This window comes from Gallinula chloropus (assembly GCF_964237585.1).
Source record: "Gallinula chloropus genome assembly, chromosome: 3".
NCBI lineage: Eukaryota > Metazoa > Chordata > Aves > Gruiformes > Rallidae > Gallinula > Gallinula chloropus.
In genome coordinates, this window is record NC_140087.1 from 63,043,783 (window position 1) to 63,068,977 (window position 25,195).

A 25,195-nucleotide genomic window follows, 5' to 3' on the forward strand; every position below is an offset into this window, starting at 1 on the left:
GGACACCTTCTGTATTTCAGTAACATGAGACCGGTCCATGGGCATTCATGGGTTCTGAACAAACAGTGTCCTAGCACAGATGTCCTTGGAAAAGGAGAGAAGGGAAGGAGAAATATTTATAAAGAATTCAGGCCCATATACTAATTTTTCTAACACAGAGTAACAGAAAATACTAGTTGAATAGAAATAGATTACTTATAGAGTATGTGACAACTAATGTGCACCAAGGCAAAACGTGTTTTAAAATAACAGCTCATGGCTCATTTGAAGATCCTGTCCCAACATGACCTCTGAGGGATCTTGGTATCTGTTCAATATAGGGAACAAGAAAGATAGAAGGCCTAACATAAAGCTGTATTACACAAAGATGTTTGTGGTCTCTAATCCGCAGGCTCATGATGATGTATCAATTCAAACTAACCAAAGCAAAAGAGCTTTATAGTTTTAAGAAAAAATGATTGCCATTCTAAAACTGACATTTCAGAAAAAAAACATATTCATTCTATATACATTGTACTGATTTGTATTAAATGGGTATGGGAACACTTGGCAGAAATAAAAAAAAATAGTCTGTTAATGGACAATAATAATTGTGTTGTAAGATGAAAGGGAGAAGGAGAAGAGGAAGAGAGAAGAGAGAAAAGGTATCTTGTAATGCAAGAAGTTCAAGCTATTCTTTTCTCAAAATACATGCATGACACGTGTTAACACCTGCTATTTTTGTAGCAACAGCAAATCCCAAAGTATTTCACAAATCAATCATATCTATATAAAAAAAGAATGAACACAGAGAGAAATCCAACAGATGGATGATGTTGTGCAGTAGTTTAGGATGGGAAGTACCAGGAATAATCATCAAAATTAGAATTTCAGATAAGAATCCTTAGCAGTGAAAGAAAAACCTTCAAATTGCACTTTCATACTACACCAAAGTGTTGGGGGTCAGTGAGAGAACTGAGAATGGCAATCTTTTAATTAAGTTCCCATTTAAAAACAAAAAAATCATCTCATTCTGTGGAAATTTGAAGAACGCAGCTTCAGATACACAGAAAATATGAAGAAGATACTACAACTTTTAAATTATCAAAGTACCTGCAATTCTTTGTTCAAAGATGGCAAAGCAATCAATATCAAGCAAATAAAGTCCACCTGCATCTATCTAAAGCACTATATTAAATACAAGGCTGAGGGTTGGATACTGCAATTGGTTAATGCCTGAGGCTTCCATCACTGGAGACCCAAGTTCAAAGCCTTGCTCAGACAACCAAGAAGCACATTTACAGATGTCAGCAAACCAAATCTGATAGCTGTTTCCTTGAAATACTGAAATACTTTCCTTGTTTGCAAAACATGTAACTCCAGCACTAAGTGCCATCTTACCCATACACATTTCCACCAACTGACTACTTCACGTTGGCACAACTGGCCACCCCTTCTTGTAAGGGTCCTAGGACAGAATGAGCAAGCCTAAGGTACACTGACAGCAGAAAATGGCTGAACTGTGCTACTAGAGGCCCTTCTGCCATCTTCATCTATCCACTTGCTGATATGATTGCCATTAACATCATGTTACTTGCACATCTTTTAATGGTATATTAATGTAAGGATTTATACAAAAAGGTTTTGATTTTACAACCAAAATCTTCCAGTTCATGAATTCAGATTACCCATGAAATAATGAGTAACAATTTCTAGAAAATAACCACTATGCATACATGTTTGCTGCTGGCAAAATCAGTTTCAAGATGCATAAAACCTAAGAGATTCTCACAGCTGGAGAAACAACTGAAGGAAATTCTTAATCATATGCAGTGCTTGTTATTTGTGCACATCGTGCACAACTTAAAAAACATTAATGTTGTAGGGTTGTTTATTCAGAATACAATCAATTAGACCCATCCTTCTTTTCACTTTAATACTTCTCTTTCTTGCTTCCAAATATTCAGACATCAAATTCTAAAATTGGAGTTCTCTCTTTTCATCATGCAACCTGAATGTTTCAGTCAAATTTGCAATTTGACTTTGCTATACATCGTTAGATAAGGATAAAAAAATGTCAGGAATTAAAAACATAGCAGTTTATGTTAAACACTAATATCTTGTTCTCTGCAGGGATCATGACTTCATAATGTTGCAGAAACAAAGGAAAAGAAACAAGCCAAAGCACTGCTATGCATATTTCACAATATCCATCAAAACCAAACCATAAAAGAAAAAACCACCTGACTGAATTTTCACTTCATTCTCTAGAACGTTATCAGCATGCCATGATGAATTTTCTATGGCTCTAGAAACTTGTTTATCTCTTTTGAAAAGATGCATATTGATAACCAGGCTGGAAGTGATAGTATAATTAGAAATGTTCATTTTACTGTTTTCCAATACCTAACAGGCTTTCAAGTCCTGTTTCAGATGATCAAGAAATTCAAAACAAATTACATGAACTTCAGGATGTTTGAAGAAGTTCTTCCTTCTTTCATTTATCTGATTCCAAACCATATGATTCCTTTTTCTAATTGTCTTACCATTTCAACTTGTTTCTCCACAAGAAAAAAAAAAACAACCTGGCTTTGTTTTAAGGAAGGAAAAAAGTAATTCTCAAAGAAAGATCTTTGTACCCTAAAATTTTCTCACCATTATCATCTTTTTCTGGAGCAGAGATGAATCTTCACTTTGTTGCTTACAGAAAAAGAGACCACCAAAGGAGGACTGTGATATTAATCTATGAATGACTGCAAACCTAGCTGATTTTCTAGAACGACGGACGCACTGAAAAAATAACTACCACTGCATTTTTCTGCTGTTTTGTCTGAGTCCCACCACTTTGAAACTCAATTCTGTTTCTTAAAATACTGGACTTAACTCAGTTTTTACACTTCTATTCTGCTCCATCTAGTGGATTATTGATTTTTGCAATGAATGCTGCAACAATAGTATTCTAATATACCATGCTGGGTTAGCTATTAGGGCAAGTGACCATGTTCAAATGATTATTTTTTTGGCTTTAGATGAAACAAATTAAGTCACATTCCTGGGTACCTGGATAAGACTATAGGATTCTGGCAGCATGTTCAAGCAATATAAATGGGAAAATGGTGTCATTTAATTATATCACTGAAATGAGACTAAGTAAGGGACAAGCTTTGATTATAAGGGACAGGTGGCAAAATTTCTCCTGGTGCTCACACAATTTACTAGGTCAGTCCTGGGGAAAAAGAATATTCCATGCCTGTGCTGTTTTGCTCAAACATCAATATCCTCCAGGCTTCATAGCCTAGATTTTGCAGAGTTTTTTTCCTGAACTCATTGATAGGCAAAATTAAGTTACACGCTTGATAAGCTGCTTTCTTTGCACGATATGAATAACTTTATTCAACCAATGTTTCTTCAGTACCTCTGCATTTTTTCATGGGGTTTTTATTCCCCACACCACATTGTTTATAATACTCTCTTGAAAGGTTTCTGTTCAGGACTTCTGCTAACTTTTCAGAAAGACGTTTAATGTAATGAGAGTTTGATTGATGAGAGGAAAAATTAGGTAATTATCCCTCATGTGTAACTTATTTCAAATTAATGCAGCTTTTGATGGTGAGAATATTTGTTTACTTTTCAAAAGGAAATATGAAAAAGGTTAGCCAACAAAAACCCCTGCATCAATGAATCAATACTACCTGTTCATACAAAGAATCATCAGAGCCAATGATTCAAAGACAATGCTATTTACTTGTCTAGTAGGCTGGGTGTAGGATGCGCATTCTGTGAAGCAATTTACAGCGTAAGAAGAAAATATTAATTTACTCTCCCAAACCATATAAAGTTATTACGTTATGCTTGGTTTCAACTATGAATCTAGCTTGCAAAGTATCACCATAAAAACTGAAAGTCAGTTGAAATATTAAGCCCAGAGTTTTCCAAAGAATTGTGGGATTTAAACACTTACCAATTGTTTCTAGTTTTGATTTATTTTTTCTTTAATATGACAGGCAGCTCCAGTAGTTTGCTGTAACTGGATGAGATAAGACTAACTCCAGATTGATTTGCTTTTCAGGATTTTATTGTAATAGTATGCAGCTATACAGCACTTTCTATCAAAGATTCTGGAAGTGTTCCATACATATTAATTCAATAAGCCTCACAACATGCTGGTGAGATAGTTCGGTATTATTTTATCCATTATATTTTTGCTGGAGGCACACAAAGTAGAAGTGACTTGTTCTGGAATAGAAATTGCTCCTGATTCCAATCCTTTGATTTAACCACTAGAATTACTCTCTCCATGAAAAATCTGGCTGCCCTGAGATCAGGAGCAGCCTTCTCATTGACTTCACTGGAGCCACGATTTCATGGAAAGACAGACAAAAACTCTTCCTTAATGATTTGAAATGGAACAGTACTTTTAAGGTTCAACATCCTGCATTAGTTGATGTACCTTCATTAAATTTCATCCTAGAAACACACAAGTAATTTCACCAGAGAAGCAGTAATTTTAGAAAAGATTTTAAGTATGTATACAATTGACCTGACATATTATAATAATGCTGTCAATATGACAAAATAGTCCACTGCTCTGTAGTGTAGTAATTCACAAGAGTCACAGTTCTGACTTTGCAAATAGGAGTGCAGAGTTAATTTTCAGAAGTGACTTCCATTTTTACATTCATAATTTTGCAATCACCGTAGTTCTGAGAACAGTGATATGCATTAACGTAATTGATTGTGCTTTGAAATCAAGTAATCAAATGAGCATCAATTAAGCCTGCAAATGTTTGAAGCCACAGAACTACAAGTAAAATTATTTTTCCTTATAAAGCTCACAGTAAAATATACTAGGCAAACCTGTGTCTACCTTCCAGATCAGCCTCACAATAAATAGCAAATAGATCAAAGTTTCAGACTATGCAATAAATACCCAAGTGTGTATGCAGTCTTTCTCTATTTCAGTATTTCACTTTATACTTAACAACCAAATCCAACATAGGATATATACATCCCATGTACCAAGAAACAAGGCCTACAAGAAATCTGAAGAGGGACAGTTTACAAGGGACCATAGAGACAGGACAAGGCGTAAGGGGTTTAAACTAAAAAAGGGTAGATTTAGATTAGATATTAGGAAGAAATTCTTCCCTGTGAGGATGGTGAGACACTGGCACAGGCTGCCCAGAGAAGCTGTGGCTGCCTTCTCTCTGGCAGTGTTCAAGGCCAGACTGGATGGGGCTTTGGGCGGCCTCGATTAGTGGACAGCATCCTGGCCCATAGAAGGGGGGTTGGAACAAGGTGATCTTTGAGGCCTCTTCACAACCCAAACCAGTTGGTGATTCTGTATCATGATGAGTAGCTTCTTCCATCGGACTCATCTAACAGAGCTGGAACTTGAAAGAACCAGGCTCCACTTGTATGGAGCATGAGTTAGGCATCTCAGGACAGAATATAAATGATGGAACCAACACACACTGCTGCCACCTATATCTAGTTTATGTGGTTAATTTATATGAAAATTTCAGACCTTTTCCTCCAGGCTTTCTGGAAATGCCTCAAACCATTTCAAATTCATTGCATCATTCCTGTTCCTACAGGAAGGTAGGTCACCATGCCTCTTCTCCAGCAAACCAGGATTTCTTCTCTTAGAAAGTATAGTAATGTAGGTTCCTTCAGGTATAGTGCACTTACAGAGATTTAATGCTGTGCTTTCTCTGAGGGAGTGAAAAGGTATCCCAGCTCCTGGGAAAAAAACATTCTAACTGCTATGGGTGAGGCTGTTGAACAAAACAGAGAAATGATCCTGGATGCAGAAACCATGTCTAACTTTTCACAATCCTAGTGGCTGACCTTAAATTGCTGAGGTGTAGCAGTGGGATTACCGCTATCTTACAGAAGAGACAGAACTGTGGACACTTGTGGTTTAACCCTAAGCGCCACGCAGCTGCTTGCTTATTCCACCACAGCTGGATGTGGGAGAGAACACAGAATGTTAGGGGTTGGAAGAGACCTCAAAAGATATCTAGTCTAACCCCCCTGGCAGAGCAGGATCACCTAGGCTAGGTGACACAAGAACATGTCCAGGCTGGTTTTGAATGTCTCCAGAGAAGGAGACTCCACCACCTCTCTGGGCAGTCTGTTCCAGTGCTAACTGAGTAAAAGGGTTGAGATAAAGACAGTTTAACAGGCAAAACAAAAGACACATGCATGAGAAAAATAAAACAAGGAATTCATTCCCCACTTCTCATGTCCAGGCAGGTGTTAAGCCATCTCCAGGGAAGTGGGGCTCCATCATGCCTAACAGTAACTCGGGAAGACAAGCACAATCACTCTGAACGTCCCTCCCTTCCTTCTCCATCCCCCAGCCCCTTATATGCCTGTGGTTAGTTGGGGTCAGCTGCTCAGGCTTTTATCCCTCCCAAATTCTTGTCAGCCTACTCACTGGTGGGGTGGGGTGAGAAGCAGAAAAGGCCTTGGCCCTGTGTAAGCACTGCTCAGCCATAATGAAAACATCCCTGAATGCTGAACACTGTTTTCGGCACAAGCCCAAAACACAGCCCCATATCAGCTACTATGAAGAACATTAAGTCTATCCCAGCCAAAACCAGCACAACACTGTATTTTGTATTATCTGTTGAAGCGATGAAGCGATGCTCTGAGAACTCCTTCCAGACTAAGATCTCCGGGGACACAGAGGAACATCTTCAGTTCTACAGTTAAACAGAAGATAACTAGGTAAGCTGTTCAGACCTATCAAAAATAGTAATTCCTGTATTTTCACAGATATATGCCACTGTAGATGGCTACAGAAATTTCAAGGGCACTATAAAAACTCCAGTGGCACTTGGGTGTATCAGGAAATTCCGCTGCTAGAAGAATTTTCCCAGGATTTCCCAGGACTGCCACTTTGAAGTAAAGCAGATAAACTCCTCCTAACTCCCCAGTTCACATAACTAGAGTACCTTAAGTGGAATCCAGCATCTTTTCAAATTGGTTGTTGTTATATATGGAAAATTCCCTGCTGATTCCCTGCTTGTATATGTAAAATTTGCTTAATCTCAGGTTATCGTTCAACATTACAGATTAATATTGAAGCAAACAAACAAACAATCCCAGCCATTTTTAAATTAAAGAAAAAGAAAAAAACCTGTTCAAGATTTTTCAATTATTTGACCTGAATCTGCAAATACTGTGGGTAACGTTTGGTGCTTTACTAATTCCAGTGAAACTACCAGGAAAATCCCATCCCATAATAAGTGCTGGCAGTACTGCATCCTGAAATTGTAAACTCCTGAGGCACAAACCTGTCTATAAAACTCTTGGACATCTAAGGTGGTATAAAAATAATAATGCATTCAGCTTTATGCAATTTTCAGCTAAAAACCAGCCAATCCCTTTTCTCTGCCCTCCCTCCTCCACACAGTTACCACAGAAATTTTCTTCTGTTAGGGTAATATATATTTTTAATGCAAAATTTCAACAGGAGCCATTTTTTATGGTCTACTAATAAACCCTTGAAAACAGGGATTTATAATGGAAACAGTGACGGACCCTTAACTACAGTGTATGCAACTATAATAAAAAGAATTAATGTAGTCAATTTGTACTACTGTTCTCAGAACAAAAAAAACCTCTATTTCAACTGCAATCCTTTCAACAGCTGATTGGCAAGCCTGTCCATTTCTAGTCTGCAGTGTTGTCAGTTGTCTTCAACATGATAATGAGCCTGTCACCATATTCAAATAGCCCTGTGACAGCATGTTTTGTGAGCATGACGTCCACTGCAAAGGGTCTGTCAAAAAGCACCTTTCAGAAAATGAAAAGAGAATGCTTTTCTGATGATAAATCTAATTTCTTCATAGCTAAAAGAGTGAGATTTTTCATCTGATTTTGTCAGTGTTGTGTTGCATTTGTGTCTTCAGATAATCCTGTGTTCTGATGCATAAAATTTTAAAGTTATCTGTAAAGACAAAGTGAGAAATAATCATCTTTTTTGAGTTCACTGGAGGTTTTGCATAAAACTGCAGCAGTGCTGGCTTTCCATCAAATTAAAACTGGAGGGGGGAGGGAATGGCATGGGAGGTTAGCTTGTTACCAGAAGCAAAGAAGGCACACAGTAAAGATCTCAAAGTCTACACACTTCATTCGTTAGGGTCTTCACTCTTTCCCAAAAAGCCTATTAAAAAAAAATCTCCCTTCCTCTGTGTGGTCCTAGTTAAGTATGGTTGCATGAAATTCTCTGGCTTTCAGACCAAGGGGGAAGAACACAGACACAGACAGAGCTCCCAAATACTCTTAACAAGTCGAAGCTGTCACGCAGGCTACAACACTATGTATTCCACGACCAGCTGCCACCAGTGATACTGGTCAGCTGTAGAAATTTGCACAGAGAGGCACACTTGAAATATTTTAGCAACATAGAGTCCTTTGCATGTGTGTAAGCATCTTCCATTAATTTAAAAAAGAAATATACAGGTGCATTGAAACAGAGTGCTGTATTTTTTCTGTTGACAAAAGCTGGCCTTAATTTGACTTTACCTTTTAGGATTCTTTTCACCAGTTGCTGATTGAGGAATCCACGCATAAAGGGAAGTGTTATAAAGAGAAATACAAAACCCCACACCAGCAAGCAATAAAGCTTTCTCTTTTTCAGTCACTGGGCAAGAAAGGGGTGGCCACGCCTGGACTTTGAAGTCCCAGTCTGAATAACACATTAACCCCTGGAGCAGAAGTTTCACTTCTAGCTGTGCCTCTAACAGCACATGTGGTTTTTACTAAGCAACTCTCTGTGACTTTGGTTAAATCCTTTAAAAATGGGGCTATTACACCCCACATCACTGCAGTGCTGTAAAACTTCAAATAAATATCTCTCAAGAAATTGTTGACAAGCTCACTACAGAAAAATCATGCTACACGACTCAAGTTTTTTCTAAGTTATTAAACAAGTTTGTTTCCTTAAATATGTGTGAAAAAGACATCAAACACGTGGATTTCCTCCGCTAACTACTGGCTAGTATTTAAACTAAGTGTTTTAGTAGTAGTAGGACCTCGTGTTTTTCAGGCCAGTAAGAAGATGAAGTTGCCAGTCACATGAGGCTCAGCCTAAAGGCTGTACTTGCAAGAATCTGGTTGAATTTGTTGGAGGTTGGGGCAGACAGATACTACAGGTGTGAAGGTGCAAGTGTCGTGGTTTAGCAACCTACCTGATCACCCTCAACATCTGCCTTTGAAAGGGCTTGCGTTGCTTTTGTCTTACAACTGCCAATTTTTTTCTTTCTGTTTACATATATGAACAAATATAATAACCATATTCATTTGGCCTATAATTCATTATTAAAATCATAAGTGAATAAGGAATTTGATTAATCCAAGTATAACATGCTGAAATAAGGCATTTTTACTGACAGTCAATTTTTTTCTGCCTGTAAGAGGAGAACTTTATGCAGAGGAACTGTATTTTAAATTGTTTTAAATTTGAGCTACATGACATGGTATTCTACACTTGATAGCATAATCCAGTATACCTGCAATTGAATAAATTGCAAAGGTAGGATTCTTAAACAGTTAAGTGAAGGCATCTAAGCATTACGCAGCTTTAGACAGCACAAATGGACAATCAACATTAAACATGACTGATTTTTAAATTCTTCATTGCTCAGCTGGAGGGAAGTATTACAAGGCCAAAAACCAGAGCTGTGGACAGCTGGCTTCACGCAGTACCCGTTCTCTGCCTCAATTTTCAAGCCATTCATTACTTTTGGGGAAAAAAAAATAAATAAAGGAAAAACACACACACACATGAATCTGAACCAGGCCACACAAACATACAAAGCAAGCTTGGGTTCTTTAGGAGTTTCATTGTCTCAGGGAGTCGTCACCACCCTGAACCCTCATTAAAGCTGAAGAGATGCTGGAACGGCATTAAAATGAATGCAAACCATTTGCTGCAATCTTCTGCTCACACCATCTCCAAATGAAGGCAGGCATTGCATAATCCAGGCAGCTAGAGCTCCTGACAGGTGGATGATTTATGCTCATAGTCGGAAGAATCGGAGAGCCTGCAGAGGACACAGCGTGAGCAAGGTGGTGGCGAGACAGATGCTCTCAGTGGGCTTGCAGAGGCTGGCAGGCTCCAGCTAGCTCAGGTGCAACCTGAACACTTTAGTACTGAACTCATATTGCCTAGATTTCAGCACAGCAAGATACCATTTACAATATTATGTACAGTAGATATACTATCAAACCTATCTGTGTGCTATTTATCTCTCTCTATTTGTGTATACAAGCACACACAAAATATTTTTTTTCTATTTGCAGTTCAACTTACTGTGTTTATATTCGCTTTATACATGCATATTCTCCATCAAAAAAGAAAGGGCAGATTAGGACAAATTCTGCATTGTTACAGCCATGCAGCATAAGTGAAACCACCAGAGTTGAACAGATGTAAGTGGGGGAAGAATTTGGCTCTGGCTTTCAGAGAACAGGGATAGATCTGGGATACTGAGAATCCTTTCCGTGTTTCAGGAGAGTTTGAAAGCTAGGAAGGAAAATGACAGGGGGAAAAATGAAAACATCCACAGGTTCAAATATATTGGGGTATTCGAGTCATTTCTATTATGTGTCTGCAAAGCACAGGGAATGTTATAACCACATTGTTCTGCAGAAAATACATAACATTAGCAAAATATAATGAAAATTACACTTGTGTCATCTACTTTTTTAATCTTTCAATAGAACGAGTTATTCTGTGTTATTCAAGGGTATTGAAAAATTCCATCCAAAATTGCAACACCATTTCCAAACATGTAATTTGGCTTCCTATTGAAAGAGGAATTATCTGCAATAGATGTGGGGGTTTGAACTTTGTCTCCTTGTCTGTAAGCAAGAGACTGGTCTATTAATTAGTAAAAATAATAATAATTAAACACACAAAAAGATATTACAGCTATTTGTGTCACACAAGTCTGTACTCATTTATTCTTTAATACAAAAGGTGAAACAAAACCTAAATTATCCTACCTTAAGCGTATCAACAAACTGAACAATTCACCTGCCTCATCAGACCTGCCACATTTTCCAATCAAACCTGTCACTTAATCCTGTAGTTTTCACAGTCAACCAAAGAGTTAAAGCACTCAAATGTGCACACTGCAGGTTATCTGGGTTGAATCTGGGACTTTGCTGACTCTCAACTCCTTTCCACTTTAACAGATGGGGTCAAAGGTGGAACTGCAGATGAGAATTAAAGACACATACATCCCTTTAATCAGATAACACATTCAAAGACTTGCAAATTCCCAAGAAGCCACTTTACAGGCACGTGTCATGGGCCATTCCGTAAAGGGAGAGGGAACTGCAGAGAGGAGGAAAAGAGGGCTTGTTTCAGCTAACCAGCATTAAAAAAGGCAGAAAATTAGAGAAAACAAATGGTAACAAAATGGGATGGATTGCTAACATTCAGAATGCTTTCTGATCGCTTGCTTCTCCCTAGAGAGAAACTCCAACGTTTGGAAGCCTTCACACTCTGCATCCAAATGCTTTTTCTAACTTCATTAAGCAGCAATGTTTAAGAATAATTCACAACAAGTATTTTAATTAGAGCTAAGCTGAAGTACCTTGACAGTATGGATATCTCCAGCAATACCAGGACGCCCAGGAGGAAATACAGTCATTCAGTTTGACTAGTACTCAAAAACAGTACAGGTCAGGTAACGAAAACCTCAAGAAATTAATGATTCTCTCTCCCACCTGGCCAGAAAAAGACTGCCTGGAGCACATATGCTGGCAGCAACTATTTTCTCATCAGCATTCTTCTGACACAATTGTGATATGAAGAGGAAAAAGAATAGAAAATCATGAAAATGAGAGAAGATAAGAAAGTGAAGAAAGAAGAATCTTATGTCATCTTAGCTAGTCTGTGGCTTTGTTCTTTGATTACTGCGCTTCTTTGCATCTCTCACAAGACCAAGCAATGGGGCATGTGGCATGCTCTGCCAGACAAACAGCATCAGCCAAGGCTATGCCTGTACACACCAGACTCACAGGTGTTTCAACTTCTCTTTTTGTCTGGAATACGGTGTGAAATTTATATTTTGGGGCTGTTGAAAAGGAGGAGCCTGATCAGTCCCTTTATAATACAATTGTTACACTTCAAGCTTTCCTTCTCAGCCTGATCCTTCACCTGAGGTATAAATTAGCAGAAACTTTTCTGGTGCATCTTTGAGCGGTAATTCACAAAAGAAATACATTAAACCTGGTATTTTAAACCCGCTTTCTACTTTTTAAGGTAAACATTCATTTTCCTATTTTGATATTCAGCTGTCTCATCTGTCTTGAAATTGGAAACTTAAAAGCTAGCATTAAAAGCTAGACAGGGAAACCAGCTTTGCGAACTTAAGAACTTAAAGACCTCTCTTAAAATTCAATAATCATGGGCAGGTGCCCTCAGTCTGAATCCAAAGTGTATTTACTCCATCTCCTGAGCCATCTTAACTGACTCCACAAACTACATCCAGAAATACAGTAGTTCTGGTGACTTATGACAAATATGTTCCTCTTCTCATGTTTCAGTGGATAAACCTTGGGATTGGCTGTGCAATGAAATCTAAGGTGTTCATTTCTTAAGCTTTCATGGAATTACAGAAAATATAAAAATGAGATAGAACTTAGGAAACGTAGACGTTGGACACCACTGTAAGCCCAGTCATGAAAAGCAACATGTGGCTGTACAACTGTTTAACAAACGATGTAAGATTGCTCTGGTGCTTGATTCAGACCAGAACAAAAGATGTGGCACATCTGGAAAGCCTTGCTTCACTCAGCCACCCACAGGACTGTAAAGGAATATTAGAGAGAGACAAAAGGTAATGATGATGCAATAAATAACTTTGATATAGCTGACCAGCACTGCTATATGGACTACCCCTTGGCTAGAAAAAGGAAAGTGAAAAAAAACAAGGATGATGGCCTTGCATTATCTGTTGATTCCCAGGGTCTGCATGTGCTCAGCATGCAGCAATTTTCCAACATTCTCTCTGGTTAGTCAAGCAGTTTTGCTACAAAACATTTGCAACCTGCCAAAAATTCTGCCAATGAAGGCACAGACTGAAGTTAAGCTGATTATAGAACAGTATCATGCAGGTTTCCTTTTAGAAAGTATTTTATTTTTTCCTAAATTAACTATTTTAATAAATAACTGTTTTGATGTGCACTGCAATAAGATCCTACACAAGTTGCAGAGTGTCTTGATTTTGGATCTACTTCACTAAAACTGTAAATCAAACTGGCAGCTGATCTTATACCTGATGATCCTCAGAACTAAACCCAGATGCTTAAGAAGAGAAAAACAGATAAACATATTCACTTTGTTACAACAATGAAAAGCAAACAAGAAAATATTTATATTATTCAGTAAGTGAATGTATTTAACATAGCTTGTGTTTGACTTTCTCTAGAATCATTTATCTAATAAAAGACTATTGAGGCTTAAAATAAAGCTGCGTTTTTCATTTATAAAGATTAATATCTGTATTAAATCACTACTATGAGGGAAATAGACTGCCCCCGTGGTTTCCCCTTTCTGTCATATAAATACCCCAAGAAAATAAAAAGAAAGGGGGGGTGGGGGGCTGGGGGTCGCAAAGAAGAAAGAAAGAAAGAAAAAGTCTGGTTAGATGAGATCTATTACTAGAATAGCTAGTAAGGATGGCTAAAAGTGACATAATGACAATTCACCACTGAAGATGACATTTCAGACTTCTACTGTTGACTTTGAACCACAAAAGCCACATTACCAACTGCAAATGAAATAACATACCAGCCTCACATTGTGACTCTATGAGTAGAAGTGACAAAGATTCACCGATGGTAAAAAACATCTTCAGCTTAAAAACAATGACTGACCTTAGAGAAGACTGTAGCTTAGTTACATTAACATCCCAATAAACATATTGATTTGAACTTGTTTTTGTAGGACAGCAGGGATTTAGAAGTGTGAAATATTTGAGGGATTGCACTATAGGAGGTCAGAGGTAACAACTGCAGATGGTAATTTTAGTGCTTCTCAACACATTCATTGCTTTGGCTGACTGAAAAGGCCAAAAGAGTTTCTAAACCTCCAAGCTTTTTGGTGCCAATCCCTCCGGAGCAGCAAAAGTCTGCCAGTACATCTGACACATGGGTTCTATTTAGCAGCACCTACATAATTTCAGCACTTCTACCCAAATAATCCAACCACACATCCTGTTGTTTCCACTAAGATTTTACACAGCAAAAGTCTTATTGAGGAGATGCGAGTGCTGCTCAAGGGCTAAGTAAACTACAAAAAAGTGTTGGATCCAAGTTGGATCACTGCACCTTCTTCCTGAGGTACTAAACCTATTCCCCTCAAGCAGGGAATGTGCAAATATCTGCACAGCATAAAAAGAAAAATGAATAATAAAAATAACGTTAATGACACTTTTCACAAAATGATCCCTATTTAAATACAGGGCAGGGCTCATGTTTAAGAATTCACGCACACTGCAATAAATGGCAATGCCATATTGATATATGTGTTTATGGGTGGCAGAGACCAAGAATGAAAGGCAGCTATTTGTCTGGGAGCTCATGGGAAAACATGCCATATCATACACAGTTCTATATCCTTCAGACTTGTCTCCACCTTCCCTTATCACTTATATTACTGTCACTGTATTTTCAGTGCATAAGCAAATGCTCACAAGGGTTAAATCCACTGGAAAAAAAGTGTATATAAATGGAATAATAGTTTCTAGGGCCTGTAAAGATGCAACTAGGAAGGCTAAAGCCCACTTGGAATTGAAACTGGCAAGGGACATAAAGGATAATAAAAAGTGGGTTTTTTAGATATGTGAATAGTAAGAGGATGACCAGGGATAATATGGGTCCCTTGCTGAACGAGGCAGGTGTCCTGGTAACGGGGCATGCTGATAAGGTGGAGATACTGAATGCCTTCTTTGCTTTGGTCTTCACTTCAAAGGCCCCTTGGGACCCACAGACACTGGAAGAAAGTAATAGAGTTTGGGAAATGAAGAGCTTCCCTCTGGTTGAGGTAGGGGCGGTCCAGGAATGTCTCAAAGGGATTAACACACACAGATCCATGGGCCCGGATGGGTTGCATCCATGTGTGCTGAGGGAACTGGTGGAAGTGATTGCTGAGCCACTCTCTATCATCTTCAACAGGTCTTGGACTACAGTAGAAGTGCCTGAAGACTGGAGGATAGCCAATGTCACTCCAGTCTTTAAAAAGGGCAAGAAGGAGGATCCCAACAACTATAGGCCAGTCAGCCTCACTTCTGTCCCCGGAAAGGTGATGGAACAGCTTGTTCTGGATGCCATCTCCGAGCAGTTGGAAGAGAAGAAGGTCATGAGGAGTAGTCAGCATGGATTCACCAAGGGGAGATCGTGCTCGACCAATCTCATAGCCTTCTATGATCTCATCACCAGCTGGGTAGATGGAGGGAGAGCAGTGGATGTCATCTACCTTGAGGGAGAGCAGTGGATGTCATCTACCTTGACTTCAGCAAGGCTTTTGATACTGTCTCCCATGACATCCTGATAGCAAAGCTGAGAGAGCATGGGATAGATGAGTGGACAGTGAGGTGGGTTGAGAATTGGCTGTTGGACCGAGCTCAGAGAGTGGTGATCAGTGGAGCTGAGTCTGTCTGGAGACCTGTGACTAGCGGTGTTCCCCAGGGCTCAGTGTTGGGTCCAGTCCTGTTTAGTATCTTCAATGACGACCTTGATGAGGGAATAGCATCCACCCTCAGCAAGTGCCGATGATACAAAGCTGGGAGGAGTGGCTGACACGCAGGAACACTGCGCTGCCATCCAGCGAGACCTGGACAGGCTGGAAAACTGGGCAGGGAGAAACCAGATGAGATTCAACAAAAGCAAGTGTAGAGTCTTGCACCTGGGAAGGAGTAACTGCTTGTATCAGTAGAGGCTGGGGGATGACCTGCTGGAGAAGAGCTCTATGGAGAAGGACCTGGGGGTCCTGGTAAAAGACAGGTTGGCCATGAGCCAGCAGTGTGCCCTGGTGGTGAAGAGAGCCAATGGGATCCTGGGGTGCATCAGGAGGAGTGTAGCCAGCACGTCAAATGAGGTGATCCTCCCCCTCTACTCTGTCCTGGTCAGGCCCCACCTGGAGTATTGTGTCCAGTTCTGGGCTCCCTGGTATAAAAAAGACAGGGATCTCCTGGAGAGAGTCCAGAGAAGGGCTACAAAGATGATTAAGGGCCTGGAGCATCTCCCTTATGAGGAAAGGCTGAGTGAGCTGGGACTGTTCAGCCATGAGAAAAGAAGACTAAAGGGGGACCTTATTAATGTTTATAAATATCTTCAGTATGGGATGCAGAGGGAAATGGCCAGCCCCTTTTCAGTGGTCTGTGGAGACAGGACAAGGGGCGATGGCTGCAAGTTGGAGCACAGGAAGTTCCACACCAACATGCGGAAGAACTTTTACACAGTGAGGGTGACAGAGCCCTGGGACAGGCTGCCCAGGGAGGTGGTGGAGTCTCCTTCTCTGGAGATATTCAAGACCCATCTGGACGCCTATCTGTGCAATATGAGCTAGGGAGCTGCTTTGGCAGGGGGGTTGGACCCGATGATCTCTCGAGGTCCTTTCCTACCCGCCCTATGATTCTATGATAAAAATACTGCTTCCTTATTTTAGGATTAAAAGAAGAAATATGACCAAAGAGTATGTTCAGTTAACAACCTCAGACTGTACTAATATTTTCTCATAACAAAGTGCTTAATTTTTAATTGTATTCCAATTTAAGTAGACTTGTGAATCTACAAAATCTACTCCTCCCAATTCTGAGGAATGAATAGGCAAGGTATGTGCACTAAATAAAATACCAGAAATTTGAACCCCATTCAAAATCTTTCTAGCTCACTATTTTTAATAGCAAAATTACAAAGCAGCTATAGGCTGAATGCATTCTTTGCTGATGTTTGCCTGACCCTGCAAACAACTGCAGTCACTGGGATTCTCACCAGTGACGACTGTGGGAGCAGAATCAAGTCTAACATCTAATCCCAGGGAAGCTGCAGATGAGTGGGCCAGCAAACAACTTTAACCCCAGATCTGCTGATGTCAGAGAGTACACTCACAAAATATGGCAAGCCAAGTAAACAGAAAGCCATGCTGCCTTCTCTGCATTCAGTTCAAACAGCTTATTTTATGAAAGTGGGGTAATAGTGAAAAGGACAACTGTAGAACAAATTTGTACCTAGAAAGAAAGAAATTTTGTTTAAAGTCTGAGCCTAGTGAATTGCTGGGATTTCTGTTTCTTTCCCAATGAGATTATGGGGACCAAAATGCTCAAGAGGCAAAACATAAATCAGCCCGGGACAACACTGCAACACAAGCTTCATGGGAACTTCTCAGGGTTGAAGGGACATCTGGTCTTAGCTGTAGGTACTTTCATGTGATTTCTAAGCCCAGAACAAACACCCACATTTGTTTTTTCTTGAATATTTTTTAATGGATGAATAGAAATGCTAGTTGCTTGAGCTCACTACAAACACTAACCTGCAGTTCAATAGTTTGTCCTTCCTCATCAGTTACAGAGAGTGGATAGTCATGAGCCGTGTTTTAGGGCAGACAAATTGGGCTGTCAGTTCTAATGTGTGAACTGGGCTATCAGGCCACATTTTGGTTAGGAGGAAAGGGGCCTACTTATGAACACCAACAACACTTAGAGATTAGTTTCTATTGTTTCCAAGGAGATTTAACAGGTCCCAGTATCTATTAAACCAAGCACCGGCTGAATGGAAAAAAAGGAAAGAAAAAAAAAAAAAGAGGAGACAAGAAGGGAAGGGGGAAAGAAAAGGAGGGAGGGAGGAAATAAAAGGGAGGGCAAGGGAGAAATTGAAGGCGGGAAAGAAGAAAGATGAGAAAAGAGGGAAAGAAACCCTTCCCAAAAAAACACACTAGAAACCAAACTCACAATACATTGTAACATCAGAGAGGTTTGATATTCAGAAGTGACTTGAACAGAAGACATGCTGTGTTACCTCTTGATATTGTAACACAGGAGCTTTGTTTAATATCCCGCATTAATGAAGGAGCTCCTTAAGTATAATATTACAATAGAGAGCACAAGAAATATCGATGAGGTCAACCCCGCTCTATTAACTGTCATCTTGTACAGAAATATTTTCTTTGAATACCATTAATGCTTTCTCCTTCCCTTTGTTCTAATTTCTGAAGGCAGCAGAAACTAAAACTTCCTCCACAATAATTTCTGCTTTCTTCTTGGCAGACTAATGGTATTAGACTTGTGACAAAAATTTACCTTGGCAATGTCTTATATACAGTTCTTTTCAAAGGAGATGTTGTTAGGAGGAATCCTATTAAGCAGGCTTTTTTGCTAGCCACAAAACATAGGTGGTAACACATTTTTAGTTGTAAAGAGGATTGCTTAGTTTTATTTCTTATTTTGAGAGAGAATCCATTAATCTGCTCCTGTGCATATCATGCATCTCTTTACATAACAGCAAGCTCAAGCTGCCTATTCTCTTTGCTGTATCATATTCATTTTCAGAGATTGTCAAACCCAGAAAGGATCAATATGATAATTTAATCTGATCTGCTGCTTAACACAAGCCAAAGATGTTCATAAGGTAATCTTTGCATAAGGTACTCTGTTAATTTATGTTTTAAAATACACATCTCTAAAAAAAAAAGCATTCTTATATTTGAATTAATGAAATCTCTCAAAGTGTGAAGCAAAAATACTTTAGAATTTTAGCATGTTAGAAAAAGTTCAACTGATGAGTAATAACCTTCCCATTCATTGCAGTACTGTGACCAACTCAAATGCTTAGGTGTTTTAAAAGCTGTTAGCAATTTCTATCACACTAGCAACAATAAAGATTCAGACACGAAAAGGTATATTACTGATATCCCCATAGCACAGTCATCTAAACCTGCCAAATGAACAACAATCTAACGCAGCTCCATCAGCTTCTGTTAATATGAGGTAAAGATCTGGCCTCCCATTTTTAATAGCTAGACTAATTAAACTGGAATTCTCTCGCTCTGTCTATTCTAACTGGGTACAAAGTGGACAATGATCATTTGTAAAGGCCACCCATTCCTAAGGAAATGCAAACATACTTTTTTGAAGCAACCCACATTTTCTACCATTTCATTATGGCATCATTTACTTTTCAGACAAACTTAAATTTGTTTCCTTACACATGGCCCACTTAGGGGCTACACTTTCTGATATAACAAGCAATGCCAGATCACTCACGGCAAACAGCCCATTAAAAAAAAAAAATCTAAAAATACCCAGATATCAGAGATGAGAGATATATGGGAGATGCTTTAGTGTCAACAGGCCTGTAAGAAGTATGAACTCGCACTGCTCCGAACTGAAAGAGCTGAGACAGGACATAATATTTCAGATGGTCTAAAAGCTGCGTTAGTGCCACTCAATAGATTCCCCTCTGAACTGTAGTTTTTAACCTTGCTACAATACAGGGACAGATAAAAGCAAGGCTATGGCTTTGCCTCTACAGGAAAAACTGAAACATGCAGAATAATCTCTTGAAAAAATAGTTATATAAATGCTGCATCTGAAACAAAAAGTAATTCTGTTTGGGAATATTACTCCAGTGGATTTATTTCACATGGGCAGCTACTCTGAGCAAAATCTGCAGACCAATGAACTTGGAATATCTTCTATCATAGCCACATGTTAGTAAGTAGTCCCACAGATATTAAAAAGGCAAATAATAATGGAAGACTAAAAGTAGAACTCAACCAGACTGACTAGCAACAGAAAAAAAAAGTCAGATATAACTTATAGTTTTATATCCAATCTTCCTTTTCTAAAAGGAAAAATAAACTCCCCTTTCCCACTTCAATTGTAAAAGAAGAAAATAGCTGTAAAAAAAGAAAATAGTTAAAACACCCAGTCTTGCACATGAACACAGATTTAATTTTACGACCTGAAGCAAACTAATCACTGGCTTCCAAAGTGTTTAAAAAGACAAACTTGAAAGACTGATTATAAACCAACAGAACTGAAAACTAGAGAGTACCTTAAAGAGTTCATTTTTTAAAAGGGCAAATTGTTGCCCCCCACCCTCTTTCAGCAATTGCAATATTATTTAAAGAAACCTCTGAGGATAGATTTTAAATCCTTCTCCCTAGAATACACAAGAATCTTTATGTTGTTTCATCTGTTCTTGTGAATCTTTGAGAACCCATCAAAATATAAGCACAGTCAAAGAAACCGTATTTCAGGAGAACCACCAACTGTGATTCTTGAAACTCTGATGTTTCATAATACTGACACACAAACTGAAAATAGAAAAATGTATAATTTCTTCTTTGAGTAAAGTGTATTCTGCTGTGCTGCTAAAAGGCATTACAGACTCACAGAATCACTAAATTGGAAAAGACCTTTAAGATCATCAAGTCCAACTGTTCCTGTCCTATGCTAAACCATATCCCTAAGTACATCATCTACCCTTTTTTTAAACACATCCAGGGATGGTGACTCAAACCCCTCCCTGGGCAGTCTGTTCCAGGCCCTGACAACTCTTTCAGTGAAAGTATTTTTCCAAACATACCTATTATTTTTTCCTAACATACCTATGACAGTAAATTAAAATGACACCCTCATATTGCTCGTTTGGGTAAAGTTCATCACCATGTACTGAATGCTTCAGTATGAGGGACAACACAAATGCAAAAACTTCTATACACCCAGACTTATGTTTTCAAGGAACAGTCCATGGGCTAAACCAAAATGAAGTGTTTCTTTGGATCCACCTGTGGTAACTTCATTGTGCTACTCAACTGGAGTTGCAGAAAGAGCCAGGACTTCAATCCCACTCCTGCTCAGACCAATGTGACATGGCTTTACCTTTCCTTTTATGGCTTCTGGCCCACAACTTACACACTATAAAGAACCTTGATTTATGTGTTGCTGGCTATGCCCTGTCAACATTCTTGAGAGTAAGGGCAGAAATTCCCCACTCCACCGTGTATTACATGTGACCAGAAATCTAATTCCCTCATGAGGGCTGAGCCCAAGACAAAGCCCCAAAATTTTAACACTAGGTCTCTCACAGAAATACTGAATGAAAATCACCATTATCTTCCCACAATAAATGATTTAACATGCAGCTGTCACAAGAGAAGCCTCTCTATAGATTTGCTGTAAGTGGTTTTTGGACCTTGCCCTAAAAGCTAAAATAAAACTAAGCATTTTTTTCAGGCACTGTGATTTCTATCATGAATTTTATAAGACAATTCACAAAATGACAATGTAATGAAGTCCTTCCAAAAGTGAATGAAAGTGCAATGTCTGATAATTGTTTTACTTAAAATTACATTTAAAAACTGTTTGTTAAGGAAAATTTCTAGAAGAAAACTCCCCACTAACAGGGTAAGATTTCTGGAGAAGATGCACACTGCCAGATGTGCAGAAGTTCTTGTAAGGAATATGATGCTTCTCTCAAAGCTGCTTAAACTTGATTTTATTTCAGGTCTGCAACTAAATTTTTTTTGTAAATAGATTTAGGCTGTCAATTTCCAGGCATGCTGTGCCATCAGTGTGTAGAGACTGCTGTGACAAACGTGGAGGCTGCAGCAGCAAATTTTATTATAAACTGGTAATTAAATTGAACAGGTTTACATTTGAATAGATTTACAGCAGCATGATCTCTGACATGCTGCATGGGACTGAAATCCTTGTCTGTACATAAAAAAACATTTAAGATGCACCAGGAGTTATTTCAACTCAGTGTAAGTCCATGGTAATCAATGCATTTACACCATTTTACACATAAAAGAAGTATATATATCATCTTTCTTCATTCTGTGCATAAAGGATGTGGTCAAATCCAAAGCCAAAAGCTAATCTTCAGATTTCCCCATCGGTAAAAACAACACCTGACTCCAAACTACCTTCCAACAAGAACAAAAGAAAAAAAATATCTCTATTCCAAGTATGCATCAATATGCTTTCAAAAGCCTAAGTGGCCAGTAAAGCAGGAAAGAAAATAAACCACCTTTTTTTAGGTTGTCTTAAAAGGTTGGCCTCCCTTAGGTGGTCAGTAAGCAATACCTGAAAAGAAGACAACTCTCCTTAAGTGAAGAGACTCAGCAATTAAAAATTGGTAGATATCGTACTGTGCTTTGATAGAAAAACTCACACAGTAGGAGTGGAAGTAGTATGGTGTGCCCAGGAGTGGAGCTAACAAAGGAACCTTGTTTTCAAAGGAATTAGCTGATTTGGCATTGTAGAACTTTCAGTAAAAGGCATGTACTTTTAAAGTAGACAATTTACAAAATTCTGACTAAGAAAACTTAAGGGACTGACTTGCACCCATAGTCAATGACCATCCATGCAAAAAACCTGATTCACAATGTGCATCTGAGTTGCCTACATTATCTCAGTTACCAAAATCACGTGCAGAAACACAGTAAATCTGCACACCATTTTGGCAACTGAGATAAAATTACTCATCTGTAGGAGAGTCACTTAATTCCCTTAAGGGGTCCCATAAGATGCACACAGACTAGATTTTTAATGATATCTGTTAATGGATGTGCAGTGATGCCCCCAAAACTTAAAGATAGAAACCAATCCACCTGTATGTGGTCTTGGAGGCACTGTTCCATTTCCAAACAAGTGGCTCAATGGAGAGATAGTACATTACTAGTGATACGGCATCTAAACTTACTAAAGATGTTCAGAAGGACAGCCCCTTTCAACAGGTGCCACACTCAGGCATTCCTTCCTTTCTACAGTTTAGCTAAGGATCACAGTTTAACCTTTGAATAACTGCTTCTAGTGGTCTGTTACATGAGAATTTTGGAAAGGAAGGAACCATCCCATCAACCACTGGAAAAGAGGGTCAAATCCTGCTGTTCTTTACTGAGGCCAAATCCCCACTGAATCTGACAGGAGTTTTGCTCAAGTAAGACTAAGGACAGCAGGATTTGGCTCACAGGATCATAGCATCTGCCAAAGCAGTTGCACAGAACAAGGTTTATTCTTAGTAAGTATAATCCAATAAGAATATGTCTGTAGGTGCGTGATAGGCCTAATTTGTCCATCATCTCTCCACTAGTCTGTGTTGTTCTTGGATTTTACCCTGATAGCTGTATACTTAAACCTGGTTTACATTACTATCAAATGATTTGCAAAAATCAGCCATCTATTAAAGCTGACTTTTTAAGCACTTTTAGCTGACAAAACAAAAAGGTGTGGGACTACTTTAAAAAGCAGTTGCTTAACACAAAATACTCTCCACTGGAGACAAGATTTACAAAACATTACACTGATTTTATTTTAAAAAGTCATCTATCTTAGAAGTCCCTGACATCTGCTGTTATTCTTTCTTGGTGATAACAGTGTACTACAGTGATAATATAAACAATACATGCACATAAAAATGTATTTTTGCATACTAAGATTTAAGGAATTGCCTCTTTCTGTAACATAGATTAATCAGGTTCCAGGTGACATAGTACTGTTTCTTGGAAACATTTTCTAATCTTTACCTGTTATTTAATATCTTAAAAACATAACTGATTAATTAAAACACTCAGCATATAAATATAGTGAGGGGCAGTGCTTCTCATATGCTTCAAAAAGAGAAAAGGCGGGGTGGGAAGGGGTGGATTCTCCTTTTCTATATGCCATTTTTTACTGCAGTGTAGTTACAGTAACTTCAGTAGACATACTCAAGATTTATACCTGTTTCACTGAGAAGTAACCCTGTCAGTTGTTCTGGTGAAATGAAGACTGAGTAAAAACAAGAAAAGAAGGCGGAGTGTGTATTTCTGCCAGAACTAGGACAGACTAGCAGTGGATAAGGAATGGAAGAAAGAAACTTTTGAGAATTTGTGATGCAAAAGCGTTAAGGAAAATGAGAGGGTATGTTCTGATGACTATTCTATTAGTTACCTACTGAAGGAGACCAAATGTTGGGGTAACATTTTGTTGTACTCCACAGAAGACGAACTTTTATATAGATACACCTTGCTTCCTTATCTTAGAAACAGACCATCAGGAAGAGCAAGTGTACATGAAAACTGCCTTTACAGTAACAGATCAGAACACTCACCAATGTCTCTTCATTCCTGCTTGCCCTACAATTGTTGCATGTGTCTGCAGAGAGATACAGATTGACTTGCTCAGAGTCTTACCTTCTTTCAGCATGCCAACTTTTAGACACTTCATGAAGCGGCAGGCTTGGCAGGACTTGCGTCTGCGCTTTGTGATTTCACATTCGTTCGTTGCTGGGCAGCTGTATTCTATGTTACCTGTGACAGAAAGTACAGGGAGAGAGATGTGCTCAGAACCACGGACTAACACACCAATGGGTAAACAAATGTAAATAATGCTATAGAAAGGACAGTTCTTTCAAGTAAAAATAAGAAATCAGTTGAAGGATAAGGCTTTTGACATTTTTTTTTCAAATCCAGACAGCTATAGGAAAAAAATATATATACACAACCACAACTAAAGTGAGTCTGTGTTTGGCTTCATGAACAGCCCCTAGAAAAATTCTTCAAGTAGATTATTCCTGTTGGTAAGAGGAGTAAATTTTGTCGTTGATTTGTCTGTATGAAAGCACTCTCTGGTTCCTTTGTTCACCAATTTCATCAGACTTTCTTTGGATACAACACAAAAAGACAGCTACCATGCTTTATTGCACAATCAACTGTTACAGGTACTACAGAGCTTCACCCTCTCTTTCCACAACATCAGGTAGGTGTCACCCACACTGCTACCGCCACATCTAGCAAGTTCTATAGCTGCCAGGTCAACTCTCTCTGCCAGGACATCTCTCCTTCTCTCCATATTTCAGATGAAGTTCTTCTACTGAGAAGCATCAGAGAGAATCATTCCCAGACAGTTGTCAGAATGACAAAAACTGTGGGAGATACTTGTCCCTGTATCCCCCAACTCTCCTTAAGGCCTAGAAAAAGCTATATTCTTAAATGCAGGCCCCCCTGGGCAAAGCATTGTCTCCTGTTTTCTTTATCTTACTGCTTAGCATGTATTATTTCTCCTCAAAAATAAGAAAACAAAGCCTGAACATTAACAGGTAAAATGCATGTGAGTAATTTTCTCTTCATTTTTTAAAGTCACATCTTTGGGAATCCAAGTCCAAATGGGAGACGTCTGTTATCTTTTGCCATAGTACTGCT

At 38.8% G+C, this 25,195-nt stretch overlaps 1 protein-coding gene across 2 annotated transcripts in view; it reads right to left on the reverse strand.

Moving 5' to 3' along the window:
- The window catches only part of ESRRG (estrogen related receptor gamma), a gene marked incomplete at its 5' end in the record, with an annotated part of 125,775 nt that overhangs the window by 89,538 nt on the left and 11,042 nt on the right, over window positions 1-25,195 (reverse strand). For both annotated transcript variants that reach the window (XM_084261228.1, XM_084261229.1), the window contains one exon: window positions 24,188-24,304. In XM_084261228.1, the coding sequence (XP_084117354.1) occupies window positions 24,188-24,304 (117 nt within the window). The remainder of the gene's footprint in view (window positions 1-24,187; window positions 24,305-25,195) is intronic.